Source organism: Cotesia typhae, unplaced genomic scaffold, assembly GCF_013202065.1.
Source record: "Cotesia typhae breed Kobodo isofemale line unplaced genomic scaffold, CoteBio_Ctyphae contig_4, whole genome shotgun sequence".
NCBI classification, from domain to species: domain Eukaryota; kingdom Metazoa; phylum Arthropoda; class Insecta; order Hymenoptera; family Braconidae; genus Cotesia; species Cotesia typhae.
In genome coordinates, this window is record NW_027423748.1 from 1,538,162 (window position 1) to 1,552,974 (window position 14,813).

Here is a 14,813-nt window from a genome sequence, read left to right on the forward strand (position 1 = left end):
CGTGCTTGAACCTAACACAGCACATAAATCTGATTTACCAGTCAAAATATTGAAAATCAATGCTCTGAGAGTCGAGTGCAATATAACTACTGGATCGTACATCAATGGTGAGAAGAATCACACAATCCATGAATTTTTCCCGAGGGTTCCAGCAGGATATAAGATAGTGGAAGTGCCAACAAACATCATTTACCGACCAGTCGCCGTACGAGCAATACACAACTTGAGGCTCCGCATTGTTGATCAGGACGGGGGAATAGCAAATTTCCGTGGCGAGACTATCACGATAAGACTGCATATAAAAAGCCTGTAATGGGTATCGTATATGAGACAAAGACTGGTAACGGGTATAAAAGGATTGCAGGATGCCCAAAGATCATCAGTCATCATCGAGCTCTGAAAGTGTTGACACGTCAAAACGCAGAGTTCCTAAAAAGTCTAGGACTAACATTACATGGAAAATTCACAAGATAAAAATAAATTTTTGTTGTCTAGCTTGTGTGATACCATGGCGGAAATCTTAGTTATAAAAAAATCAATTATTTTCGATGAGTCTATTGCACACTGTGAAGCTCATTCACACTTGCCATATGCATCATCAACATTCAACAACAGTGATTAAATCAGGATTGCTGTTCAACATCAAGATCTGTGCTTGCTCCCAAGCAAGAGCACATTACATTTTTATGGAAGAATGAGGAAAGCTGATGGTACTGCTGTAAGTGCTACTACGAAGATGGTCAACATGGCTGTTTGTCATATGTTTGAAGAGATACGTTATGAGCTCAATGGCGTAGAAATCGATAGATGTAAGAATGTTGGTATCACCAGTGTTATGAAAGGATACGCTTCTCTGAGTCCGGGACAACAAAATATTCTGGAAAATGCTGGTTGGATTGTTAATGAAGATGACAACAAGCTGACTGATAATAGCGGTTACTTTGATATCTCAGTAACGCTGAGTTTCATTCTTGGATTTGCTGAAGATTATCAACGAATTATCGTGAATGCCAAGCATGAATTGATACTGATCAGATCAAATACTGATCAAAATGCTTATGTTGTTACCGTTGAGAATGAAAATGTTTCAATTACGATTCAAAAAATTGAGTGGATTGTACCGTATATAACAATGTCTGACAAGCAAAAAATCGAGGTGTTGAATTACATAACCTCCGATCCAGCTATCCCAATCAGTATCCGGACTTGGGAATTGTATGAGTATCCACTGCTACCAGCTACCAACAAGCATATTTGGGTAATCAAAACAACAAATCAGCTTGAGAAACCTCGTTTTGTTATCGTTGGATTTCAAACAGCAAGAAAGAATCAACCGGATCAAAATGCAAGCGAGTTTGACCACTGCAACATTAGAGACATTAAGCTGTTCTTGAACTTTCAGAGTTACCCATATGGAAATTTGAACCTCAACATTGTGCATAATCAATATGCCTTAATGTATGACATGTACACAAATTTTCAAAGTGCTTACTATGGAAAAGAAGCTGAACCCCTAATGGCTAAGAAAGATTTTCTGAATAAAGCACCTCTGTATATAATTGACTGTTCCACGCAGAACGAGTCAATCAAGTCTGGACCTGTGGATATACGTCTAGAGTTTGAATCATCAGCACAGTTTCCAAAGCAAACTACTGCTTACTGTTTAATAACTCACGACCGAATAGTGGAATACCATCCAATCAGCAGCACTGTAAGAAAACTTACGTAATGGTACAGTTTGATCCCAGACCCACCATACATTACATGTATGTGTGGAATTTTGCATCCAGACAAGCAAGGAAAGGCCCATGGGAACAAGCAGCAGGAGATCGAGTTATAAAAGGCTGAGTTGACTTTGAAAGTCATCATTCAGTCACTCCTCGTTGTCAAGAGCAGTAAAAATGGAGGTCATTCTGGATGTTCAAGGATTCAGAGGACCTGATAACCGCTTCATTGCCAAGGAGTTGGCCTCAATAACAATTCAGCATGATATTGATAATATTGAAGAGTTGTCATACACACTATTTCAACCACCATATCGCTGGAAAGTGCTACCAGCCAACTATCAACGTCTGAATGCCTCGCTGATTCGACATTATCATGGAATCGGTTGGAACGCTGGAACAACTTCATATTACAAGCTCAAAGAAGTTCTTAATTATTTAACTTATGGTAAAAAAATTATTTATGTAAAAGGTATCGAAAAAAAATTATGGATACAAAAGTTAATTGATTGTACTGATAAAATTGTAATCGATCTTGAAAATTTCAATTCTCCATCTCTAAAAAGCATGAAAATATGTAACAATCATTTTTGTAATCATCATTATTCTTTATCTGATTTATGTGCTTTGGAAAACGTAAAAAATTTAAAAGATTGGTTTTTAAGCACTCAATAAATCTAAAATACATGAATTACCATTGTTATTATTATTATATCCTATCACATTTAAAATAGAATTATTATTAATTGTTAGTCATTAAGTTCAAATACTTTTACAGTACTGCTGATGGTAGTAATACCCCCATCTATAGATAATTTTAATATATTTAATTTGGATATTCAAATTATTTTACAATCCTGTTACTAATACACTTAAACGGTAGATGTTTTTACTATGAAAATCAATTTTTATGGCCATTATTATTTTCTAACATTTTTTTATTTGTTTGAATTAAAAGTTGTATGTTATTTTATATAACCATTTGAAAATAAGTATTGATTTTTAAAAATATATTGATTTAAGATTTTTCAATTTAACTAAAGATGGCGCTTCAGTCGCATATTACTTTTTAAAAACATTCGATATAAGATTTTTCAATTTAACTAAAGGTAGCGCTTCAGTCACATATTAGTTTTTTAAAAATATCTATTTAAGATTTTTCAATTTAACTAAAGGTGGGACGCTTCAGTCACATATTAGTTTTTTAAAAATATCGATATAAGATTTTTTAATTTAACTAAAGGTAGCGCTTCAGTCACATGTTAGTTTTTTAAAAATATAGATATAAGCTTTTTCAATTTAACTAAAGGTGGGACGCTTCAGTCGCTTATTCGTTTTTTAAAAATATTTCGATATAAGATTTTTTTCAATTTAACTAAAGGTGGGAGCTTCAGTTGCATATTAGTTTTTTAAAATGATAATTTTAAAATAAAAATTATTATTATAATTATATTTTTACATCTAAAATTAATCAAATATAATCAACAAGTTTTTTAACTAATTAATTTTTTAAATCAATAAAATAGTTATAATTTCAAATAGCTATAAGTTGAATCACCCTCTTGAAATGGTGGATATCCGATTATATAACTGACTGTATAACTGACCATGAAAATTCTCATGAATCAAAATGTATCAAAGTATATACTATTCCTCACATCATTTTTAAAGTGTTAATTAAAATGATATTCAATCAATATTAATATTTAATTAATTTCAAAATAAAGATCTAATTATTAAGTTATAACTAGAAAATTTTTTTAATATTTTTGAATTGGCTGCTTTTACGCGCCAAATGCACCCTCAAAGCAGAATTTGCTGTGATTAAATTTTAATAGAAGAAATTGATGAAATTTGATGAAATTTCGGATTTAGGGATAATGAAAAATGATTATCATATTTATCCAATAATTTTTAAATAAAAACGTTTATCAACATTTTTTGTTAACATCCAAAATGTCAACTTGTTAGCTATGTATAGTGTGTACCCAATGAAAGAACCAATCAGTATCATGCGTTTTCGGCCTGATAGCTGCTATTGGTGGAATGAAGACCTTTGACTCTATAGGAAGAAAGAACTTTCTAGGGTGTTAGTGAAATAAGACAATGCAACTACAATAGAATCAGTTACAACAATAGTTACAACCATAACGTCGTAAGTGTTTTTTAAAATATTAATAATATTAAATAAATTCAAATATTGATAATATTAAAATAATTTAAATCCCACTATATATAATTAATTATAATATATTTCGTAAATGTGAAATTTTTTATATATTTTATATATATATATATATATATATATATATATATATATATATATATATATATATATATATATATGTTTGTTGGATTTATAGATTAACGAAGCATTCCCAATCAAATATCATCATCAACAACATCAATATTTATAACAAAAAGTATTATTTTTTCGTAATAATGCTTTATGTTAAGAAGTTTATACAAAAATTTTATTATTTACATTTTATTTTTTATCTAACTTTGTAGATGGGAAATTTAATAAGCTATGAAATTATTATTCCTATGGAATGGACTAGGATTGAACCTGATACATTATGGGATCTGATCATCATCGAACTTGATCATTTAATTCTAGGTGGTGAAGAATTTCATGATGCAATTATAACCATTAATGGTATAGCAACCTTGCTAACAATCATTCATGAGAAATTATCTTGGTGGTTTAGGATTCCAGGGCATCAAGAACCATCACCTCAAAGATATGTTGTTTTTGGGGATCTCTTGGTAGAAATGTACCCTGAGCTCTACAATGAATATGTTGTAAAACAACAATTACATGTACCAAGTAAGTTTTTATCTTTCAATAATGTAAGATAATAGTCTTAACATTAAATATTTAGTTGCCGGGACTGGGTGTTAAAAGATGGAGTAGACACATTCGTGGTTATAATACTGTTTATTCTAAATTAATCACAGGCATAGTTTATTGTACAGAGTTTGAGTAGTTTACAAATATTGAGCACGTTGAACATAGTTATAATCTTGAATTATCACATTAATTCATGAGTACGCGTTGATTGAGTTAATTGAGTTGTATTAATTAATGCATATTAATTAGACTGAGCATGAGTTGTAGAAAGTTGATCTTCAATTGAACTGTTAATTAACTTACAATGTAATTAACACTAGCAATTATGAGCGAGAAATATGAGTAATGTTGTAGAATTAGGTCACCAGACGATTAATTAATTACACTTAATTAATAGTCATAGTATGAGCGTATAAATTGGATTGACTGAGTGTAATGATTGATAGAGTGAATGAATGCAAGTGTAGTGAGAGTTTGAGCTTGAGTCTGTAGAGTTCACAGTAATGATTAATTGGATGAGCTGTATAAGTTAGAGTCACTGGATTATTGATCAATTAACAACATGATTAACTCTCACAGTGTGAGCGAATGAGCCTTAAACTAACGAGCTCAATTGAGTACTTGAGTCTCGGGATACGAGATAGAACACACAACGTTGAACACGGAATGGCGACAGACCCAGAGCATGTGGCAGTCATCCCCAATCACCACCAAGCAACATCTGCAATGCGGCAGTTTATTTTGCCGCAGGATGACGTATCAATTAGTAATTGTAACATGCACTGTTGCTGGGTTGAACGTGTAGGTGACTGTTGTACGTATGTATGAGAGAGAGCGACACATGGGTGGCCATGTGACAATGAGTAAGAGAGAGAGGGAGCATGAGAGTATCGATTGTGATAAAGTGATCTCAGATGATTTATAACAAATACTTAATTGTACCTGAGTTGCCAATGATTGCTGGTGAATGAAGATGAGTAGCGATGCTGTAGTTGGCTTCAGTGAAGTTGAGTAGATGAGCTTGGAGATTTTGTAAATACAACGAAATGCACTAGTCACGGTAAATGCGTGTGTACGCTGTACAATTAGCACGTGTTATGAGGAGTATGGCTGTTTGCCGGTGAGCCAGTTGAGTTGCGGTGGGACACCCGAGGGCGCTTGTGTAGCGGCGCCTCGGTGCTACCAGTTTGTTGCGGGAATGTTTGAATGATTCCGCAACATTCCGCCCGCCATCAGGAACTGGGTTGCTGATTATGATCTCAGGAGTATTGAGTACTTGGTGGTGATGAGTTATAGTTCTGGAGCCAGTGGCAATACAGCTAGCTTGGTGATTGGACGAGTGAGAGTGCCATTGACTGTTTCAATGGTTGCCACTCGGATGAGTTTGTCATTGCCTGGGTGGACAGCAGTGACTCTGGCCAACGGCCATCGAGTTGGTGGAATTCGTTCGTCAGTCAGGAGGACAAGTGACCCGATGGTGATATTGTTGTAGGCCCGGTGCCAATTGGTCTGAGCTAGATGTCGTTGAATGTAACTGTTGGACCAATGCTTCCAGAAGCATTGGATCCGTTGTTGAATGAATTGCCACCTGGAGAGTCTGGCAGTGTTGAGTTCGAGTAGTGATGGTTCTGGAATAGCGTTGAGTGCCCGTCCAATGAGTAGGTGACCTGGAGTGAGTGCTGAAAGATCCTGGGGATCTTGTGAGAGTGATTCCAATGGTCGTGAGTTGAGAATCGCCTCCACCTGGTGCAGAAGAGTCGTAAATTCTTCAAACGTGAATGACGATTCTCCGATTCTCCGAGTGAGGTGATGTTTCATTGATTTCACAGCTGCCTCCCACTTTCCACCCATGTGTGGAGCAGCTGGGGGGTTGAAATGCCAGATGATCTCGTTAACTGTGAGTGTGTCAAGTATTTCTGATGATTCCTGAGTTCCTTGAGTAAAGAGCCTTTTGAGTTCAGCACAGGCGCCTTGGAACGTTGTCCCACAGTCGCTGTAGAGTGCTGTGCACAGTCCACGACGGCTGGTGAACCTGTGAAGTGCTGCAATGAATCCAGATGATGAGTAGTTGCTGACGAGTTCAAGATGAACTGTAGATGATGCCAGGCATACGAATACACATATCCAGCCCTTGTAGGTACGTGATCCTCGGATGATGGTTGTTTTGATTTGCACTGGACCTGCATAGTCCACTCCAGTATGAGCGAATGCTGATCCTGGTGTGACATTTGGAGCTGGGAGCTGTCCCATGAGTTGTTGAGCACGAATTCCTCGATGTCGAGCACATTTGAGGCATTTGAGTATTTGAGTTCGCACTGGTTGGCGTCCACCTATTATCCAGTACCGTTGGCGAGTGTATGCAAGTGTGACTTGAGTTCCACCATGCATGGTACGCTGATGAGCATCAGAGATTAGGAGTTTGGAAAGAGCAGCATCACGAGGAAGAATGGCAGGGTGCTTGATCAGAATCTGGTGTGTTTTCCAGACGTCCACCTACACGAATAATGCCCTCGGTGTCTAGGAAGGCAGTTAATCGTGCAAATGGATGATCTCTTGGCCATGATGCTTGATTTTTGATCATTTTGAGCTCTGGATGGAAATGAGTGCGTTGCGTTTCTTTGATGCAGAATTGTAGAGCTTGTTTGATCTCAATAGAGGTGATGGGGTGAGCTAGAGATGAGTTTGGCCGTTTCTTGATCAGGTCCCGGATTCTCCAACATATTGCAGTAGCTCGCAACATGCGGAGTAGTGGAATTGGTCGGTCCATGATTGACCATCTTGATGTTAGAGGCTTGGTAGTTAAGGGGGATAGCCACTGTGACGCTGGAAAAAATAGGCAATTTTCGGGAATTTTTTTTACTAGGATAATAAAGGAATTTGGGGATCGGGTTTTTTTTGTTTTATAAAGTATATGTTGAGGATAATTCTCCTAAATTTTTATTCAAAAATATTTTGTTATCACAAAGTTATAAACATTTTTGTAGAGCACCAAAAAAATTTCCCCCTCCATTGCCGGTACTGTAACTCAAAAACGGATTATCTGAAACAAAAAAACCAAACGGCATTTTAATCTATAGGAATGTCGCTATCGTCGCACGTAGGGGATTTTGAAAATTTTGATTTGAGAAAAAATGGCGCCATATTGAAAATTTTTTCGTCTTTTTCCTCATTTTTTGGACTCAGACAGCCTTAAAAAATCTTAAAAATTAAAATTTTCAAAATCCCCTACGTGCGACGATAGCCACTAAGTAGACGAATACGGGGAAACAAAAAAATTGAGAATCGGTTCATATTTACGAAAGTTACAGTACCGGAAAGTTTGAAAAAAGTCGTTTTGAGAAAAACGCGAGTAAAGTTTTAAGAAGATTCTCGCAACTTTAAAATCTAGTCTTTCACAAAATATTCATACTCACATCAAACTATCAAGTCCTGGGCCATATGAGGGTTCTTCCTCCTTATCTTTAGTATTGACCTTGACTTTTTTATTTTTTACTGGCCGTTTCCATGCGGCTTTCAGCAGCTTTAACCCGAGTAGCGTCGCGCTCAGCGCAGTATGAGTAGAGTGTTGGTCCTACTTTAACATCGAGATTCTCTAATATCTTCAGAGTTGCTAGAGCCCCATCATTGAATGTAATTGTTGAAATATATAAAGCTATTTCAACAATAAGGGAATAAGAAGAATTTGTTTTTGGGGCGAGCTGCCACACTAATGCATTGAAGCTTTCATTATTATTTTGTGTAAACCCACCGACACATCGTTCCAATAACTCTGGATTCGATAGATCTTCATAAATCGGTATTAAAGCTTCCGCAATATCTGCAGGAAGTGGTGGTTTTTCAACTAATGAGTCCAAAGTATTTGTTGCCACAGCTTTTTGAAATTGACACCACGAATTTGCACCTTCAGGACAAAGAAAATGCTGCGGATCTTCGGGTGATGAAAACTTGTGATAAAATGTTTGCCAAATAGCATTATACATCTCATCAACATCATTAGAATGACGTCTGATTGCTAAACCATAATACTTTGTAAATTCATTAATTGCTTTGTCCGTTAATCGACCTTTCCCACCTAAACTTTTCTGTGTATTTTCTTCTTTTCCTGTTTTTGTCTTCTTGTTAGTTCGTTGCTTCTTCAAAGCCCTTAGTCGACTGCCCATTCGTTTTTGTACGTGATTAATACATTCCTTTTTTTTATCTTCACCATGTCCCCATACGGTTTAGCATCACAAATATTTTTATACGTTTTAGTGTCACCATCACCTATATAGTTTACATACTTAACGTTATGTAATAACTCTGATCGCATAAACATCTCTTTTATTCCATCTACCTCCATTTGTCCAGAAGAATTTTCATGGTTTATTGGACAGTCTAGAGCATGGTCTTGCATAAATTGATCGTATTCAGCTGTTCCTTTTTTGAGCTCATTAGCGCACACATCTTACAATAACTGGATTTCATACTTACATCTACGATTTTGCCAGTGAAGTAACCAATTAGAGAAGATATACCAAATGAAGATTTAAACCCTCTTTTCTTCCAACTACCGTCACCGGAGACAGAAATTCCAGGAATGTCATTGGATTTTAAATGCTTGCAGGTTTCTTGGATTTCTTCTTTAGCAGCTTTTTTCAACACTAAATCACAACAGTTTCTAGCTGCATTTCTGATTTGTGTGACCAGACGATCGTAAAAGCTATGGAACATTGGTCGTGGTAAATCCATGAAAGCACAAAATCTTTCAGCTCCAGATAACCCAATACCAATTATCCGCATTGCAAAGATGAAACGGCGATTAATTTCATACGCATTCTTGATGAGTGGACATGAATTTATCAAAACTGGATCACATTTTTGCAATTCACAACTAGTTTAAAACCTAATCCTCGAATACTTGTCTCAGTAAAGTTTACATCACCACCACACTTTTTACACGATACACAGCCACTTAGTAAATTAAATATCGAAAAAAATTTATAATTTTGTAGCTAATACTCGAATCAATTGTACAATCAGATTTTTGTGATAATTTCCTCTTGGAAGCACTATCACGTCGTTGAGAGCCAGTATTTTTTCAGTTTCATATCTGTTGAGCGGTCGATTAAATTTTTTCCTGTCGTTTGGCAGTTTTCTTTCGTTTTTAATAACTTTACTTTGTTTACGATCCATTATTTAACAAATTTTTTTGTTAAATAAACAAAAAAAAAAAAGATCAGAAGATTTAAAAAAATAAGTAAGTAAACAATAACGAGTACACTAAGAAACTCAATAAATTAAAGAACGAGTGTGTATTCATACAAAACAACTAAACTATGAGGTACAGTATCTCAACAATAAGAAAAAATATACGTTAAAAGTCAAATAATTGTAACGGTTGACAATCGTGAGGGAAAACAATCGCCAACCCGTACGAATCAAAGACGGAGCGAGCAGGCGACGTTTTCGTCGAAGCGCCGCGCGTAAAACGGTCAATCGACGCGCTCTTATAAAAATGACTATAACTCGAAAACTATTCGGAATTTTTCTATAAAATTTGAAATACATAATTTTGAATATATAAACTTCAGTTTAATGAAAAAAAAAAAAAAATTTTTTTTCCGAAATTTTACAGTGGCTATCCCCCTTAAGTAGAGTGCCTTTACTGGCCGTTCTTCCAGTTGAGTATTGGAGTCGAGTTTTGTGTTGATGAGTGGCCAGGACGATGAGTCTTGAAGTAACCATGGTGAGCCAGTCCACCATAGTTGATGACTTTTGAGTTGGAGGGTTGTCAATCCTCTTGTTGCACAGTCTGCTGGATTTTCTAAGCCAGGAACGAACTTCCAGTGGCCATCTGGAATTAGATCTTGGATTTGTGACACACGATTTCTGACGAAGTCCTTCCAACGAGACGGATGCGAATGTATCCACGTGAGTGCAATTGCAGAGTCGGTCCAAAGGTATGTTGGCACATTGTTGAGCTTGAGTATTGACTGGCAGTGAGCGATGAGTTTAGCCAACATATGAGCAGCGGTGAGTTCTAACATTGGTATGGTTAATTGTTTTAACGGTGCTACCTTGGTTTTGGAGCAAAGCAGCGTAACCTTTGCTCCTTGAGTGCAGTTGTGATGATGGACCTTGATGTATACCACAGCTGCCATCGCCAATTGCGAGGCATCTGAAAATCCATGGATTTCGAGTGATGAGTTCGTGGACGAGTGGATCCACCTGGGAATTTTGATACAGTTGATCATGGCAAGTTGATGGGTGAATGCTTTCCACCCTTTACACAGAGTTTCAGGTAATGGTGAGTCCCAGCTGAGTTTGACAAGCCAGAGTTCCTGCATGAATATCTTGACTTGAATGATGAGTGGTGACAAGAATCCCAGGGGATCAAAGATTTGGGCTATCTCTGATAAAATTGATCGCTTTGAATACCTTTGAGCCTTGCATGGTGTCGAGTTCTTGAAGGAGAATTGGTCTCGTTGAGGAGACCAGTACATACCCAGAATTTTTGTACTGTTATCTGGATCCTCAATAGCGTATTGTGTGATTGCTTCCGCATGATTGAGTTGTTTTAATTTAGGGTGATTGCTTGCCCACTTGGCCAGAGGAAATCCGCCCGCCATGCAGAGTTCTTCTGTTTGATTTGCTATTTGTTGTAGCAAATCTTGAGTATCTGCGCCACCGGATATGTCATCCACGTAGCGTCCTTGAGTAAGTGGTTTCACTGCCAGTGGGAATCTATGGCCTTCGTCATTGACGAGTTGGAGTAGAGCACGAACCGCTAGGTATGGTGCAGCCCTTGTCCCATAGATGACAGTGGTGAGCATGTATGGGGTGATGCCTCCATCTGGGTTGAACCAGAGGATTTGTTGAAGATATCGATCATCAGGATGGACCAAGACTTGGCGATACATTTTTGCCACGTCAGTAATGAAGAAGAACCGATGTCTTCTGGATGTTATGAGAACATTGAAGATGTTGATGAGTAGATTGGGTCCAGTATGCATGATGTCGTTGAGTGAGAGCCCAGAACTGGTATTCTTTGAGCCATTGAAAACCACACGGATTTTGGGTGAGTTGGTATTCTGCTTCAGTACTCCATGATGTGGTAGGAAGTATTGCACTGATGATGATTGCAATGTGGTTGGTTCCATGTGGTTGAGTGATATGTATTCTGCCATGAATTCCATATAGAGCTGTTTGAGTTGTGGGTCTTTGCTGAGCCGATGCATGAGGTGGCGAAGGCATTGGTATGCTGCCTTGAATGAATCTCCAAGTTTGTGAACTGGAGAAATGAATGGTAATCTGACTATGTATCGCCCAGATGAGTCACGAGAGTGAGTCTTTGCAAAGTGAGCTTCACAAGCCTTCTCGTTGGGTGTTAATTGAGGTTGATGAGTGGTGATGATCTCTTCTTGAACCCAGAACCGTGTCAAGAGGTCCTGTAGGTTCATGTCTTGGTGAATAGTAGCTGCCTGGAATGAACTCTTTGACTGATGAGTATGATCTTGGGTGGGACCAAGAATGATCCATTCAAACAGAGTGTGTTGAGCGATTAGACCCGGAAATTCAAGCTGAATAAGTCCCCCAGTAATCACTTGGCCGTAGTAATCGGCTCCAATGATGATGTTAATTGGACCTGGTGTGCAGAATTCAGGGTCAGCCAGAGTAAGATGTTGTAGTTGTGTGAGTTGATTGTGCGAGATTGACACCGGTGGTAATTGTATTGTCAATCCGCGCAGTACATGAGCGTGAAGGTTAAGTGTTTTGCTTGAATGTTGTGATCTCAGAGTTAGCTCAACACAGCCCTTGGTTCGGCCAGCCTTTGCATTGCCAATGCCAATGACACTGAGTTGAGATCGAGTGCGAGTGAGATTAAGACTATGTACTAGTGAATCTGAAATAAAGGAGATCTCAGAACCAGAGTCTAGCAAAATGCGTATTGGAATGGTACTTAACTTTGTAATGATGTTGACCAGGCAGGTAGCGAGAATTGTGGCAGAATGTTGATTATTGAGATTACCAGTTGGGGTGTGGTGAGTGTGATCATGCTGATCATGAGTGTTGATCTTTGGCGGATGTAGACTATGAGTGTGAGTAGAGTTTGATGAGTGCCAAGTGGTTGAGTTGAATGTTGAGTGGATGAGTGATGCTTCATGCGGAAGCTCGAGTTCCTATTTAGTGAATGGAGTGTTTGCGATTGCTAATTTGAGTGATGGTCCAGGATGAATCATGGTGTGGTGATTCGCGTTGCAGACCTTGCATCTGAACTTGGACTTGCATGCTGCCACTTGATGATGTCCTAGACAGTTTGGGCACAGTTTGAGCCTAACAACTCGCATGGCTCTTTCAGCAGGTGTTAAACTGGCAAACCTTTCACACCTTACGATGAAGTGATCGCCTTGGCATTCATCGCAAGGGTACTGTGCTGTGGCAGTGCTTGGCCTCTGGACTTGATTGGAGCTCACTGGATGAGTGGTGGGTGATGATGAGAGGTGACAGCGAACCTGATCTCGTTGTGGAGTTGCGTTGTAGTGACCCCGGTGGAATCTAGATGAGTCAGGGTGAGTTTTCTGGGGCGTGGATGAGTCTTTGGCTGAGTTGAGCTTGTTGGTGCTTTCTTCGTACCGCTCTTGAGCTCTTGCACACTCCAATAGGAACTCGTTGAGTTGTGTGAGTGTTGGGAATTCTATTGATGATCCCAATGAGTGTTCCCAGGCTTCCCGAGTGAGTCTGTCCAGTTTGGAGATGATGAAGTAGGTAAGGAAGTGGTTTTCACCTTGCGAGAATTCCACTTTCATGGCTTTGAGTGCTGCGACCACCTCGTGAACCTGGTTGATGAGTGCATTGAGATGTGAGGCTGATCTGGGGGTGAGAGGTTGGATCTTGATGATTTTCTCCAATTGAGCTCCGATGAGTAGTCGAGGAACCTCGTACCGGGAGCGTATGGCCTCCCAAGCTATGGGAAATTGATCGCCAGATGATGGCAGGTTGACCACCAGTTGAGCAGCTGATCCAGTCAGATAGGTCTTGAGATAGTGGAGCCTGTCCACATCTCCCATGTTGCGATTGATGACATGTGTTGTGAACATGTCACGAAACTCGGGCCACTTAGTGAAGTCACCAGAGAACACCGTGATATTGAGAGGTGCCAGATTGATGGTGGATGGAGCTGATTGGTTTTGTTGAGCAGGTGGAGCTGGTGGAGCTGGAGTATCCACCTGGTTGATGAGTGCAGTGAGTGCAGTACGAGCCCCTTGGTATGATTGATATGTCACCTGGTACACACCATCAGTGACATATGGGTGATGCAAGAACTCCCTGGTTCCAGCTGATCCAAGATGGTCGTTGACTTCTTGGAACAGCTTCCATTCTTCGTTGAGTACTTGCAGATGAGCCTTGAGAATGTGAGCCCCAGATGTTGCGTCGAGTGCAGATGAGAGAGTCTCCTTGTCGGAGATGAGCTTCATGCGAGCCAGTTGGCCGGCAATTTTGAACTCCATTTCGCACATGCGAGAGGTTGTTCGCTTGCGAGTGTTGCTAGGAGTCAGATTTTGCTTCCCATCAGTCTTTGAATTGCCATCACCATCAGTGACTTCAGAGTCACTGAGATCATGGCTGCCCGAGATGTTGGTGGACATGGGGGGTGGCACCAGCAGTGGTACGCTGTCTGATGTGAGACTGATGGTAGCAGTTCCATGGCCTGGATGAGTAGGTGAGCTCTGATCTTGTGAAGCTGGAGTAGCAGTTTGCTGTTGAGTGGTCTGCTGGGCAGGTTGGGCACCTTCCTGATTGTCAGGGACCTTTCCGTCTGTCATGATGAGTGTGGAATCTGAGGAATGTACAGCAATTAGTTGATTGTTGATTATGAGTGTGGTATAAGTCTGTGATCACTTTAGCTAATTTTAACACCCAATCCGGCTCGAGGGACCAAATGTAAGATAATAGTCTTAACATTAAATATTTAGTTGCCGGGACTGGGTGTTAAAAGATGGAGTAGACACATTCGTGGTTATAATACTGTTTATTCTAAATTAATCACAGGCATAGTTTATTGTACAGAGTTTGAGTAGTTTACAAATATTGAGCACGTTGAACATAGTTATAATCTTGAATTATCACATTAATTCATGAGTACGCGTTGATTGAGTTAATTGAGTTGTATTAATTAATGCATATTAATTAGACTGAGCATGAGTTGTAGAAAGTTGATCTTCAATTGAACTGTTAATTAACTTACAATGTAATTA

The 14,813-nt window shown here is 38.8% G+C and overlaps 2 protein-coding genes across 2 annotated transcripts; both read right to left on the reverse strand.

Moving 5' to 3' along the window:
• Window positions 1-5,868: 5,868 nt before the first annotated feature.
• Window positions 5,869-6,966, reverse strand: LOC141527581 (uncharacterized). Its single transcript, XM_074243150.1, has one exon. The coding sequence runs from the start codon at window positions 6,964-6,966 to the stop codon at window positions 5,869-5,871; it is 1,098 nt and encodes a 365-aa protein (XP_074099251.1).
• Window positions 6,967-7,012: 46 nt separating this feature from the next.
• Window positions 7,013-14,381, reverse strand: LOC141527582 (uncharacterized). Its single transcript, XM_074243151.1, has 3 exons — window positions 12,822-14,381; window positions 10,191-12,737; window positions 7,013-7,393 (listed from the first exon to the last, which is right to left on the reverse strand). Exons 1-3 carry the CDS (start codon window positions 14,379-14,381, stop codon window positions 7,013-7,015), a joined length of 4,488 nt encoding a protein of 1,495 aa, XP_074099252.1.
• Between the last annotated feature and the right edge of the window lie 432 nt (window positions 14,382-14,813).

Bases quoted from the DNA above. Each gene is read 5' to 3' on its own strand.
- LOC141527581 (XM_074243150.1), bottom strand. From the start codon at position 6,966: ATGCATGGTGGAACTCAAGTCACACTTGCATACACTCGCCAACGGTAC.
- LOC141527582 (XM_074243151.1), bottom strand. From the start codon at position 14,381: ATGACAGACGGAAAGGTCCCTGACAATCAGGAAGGTGCCCAACCTGCC. The intron at 12,738-12,821 runs GTCTGCAACGCG...TTCACTAAATAG, and splicing joins AGTCCAAGTTCAGATGCAAG to GAACTCGAGCTTCCGCATGA. The intron at 7,394-10,190 runs GTAAAATTTCGG...CCAGCGTCACAG, and splicing joins ACTTAAGGGGGATAGCCACT to TGGCTATCCCCCTTAACTAC.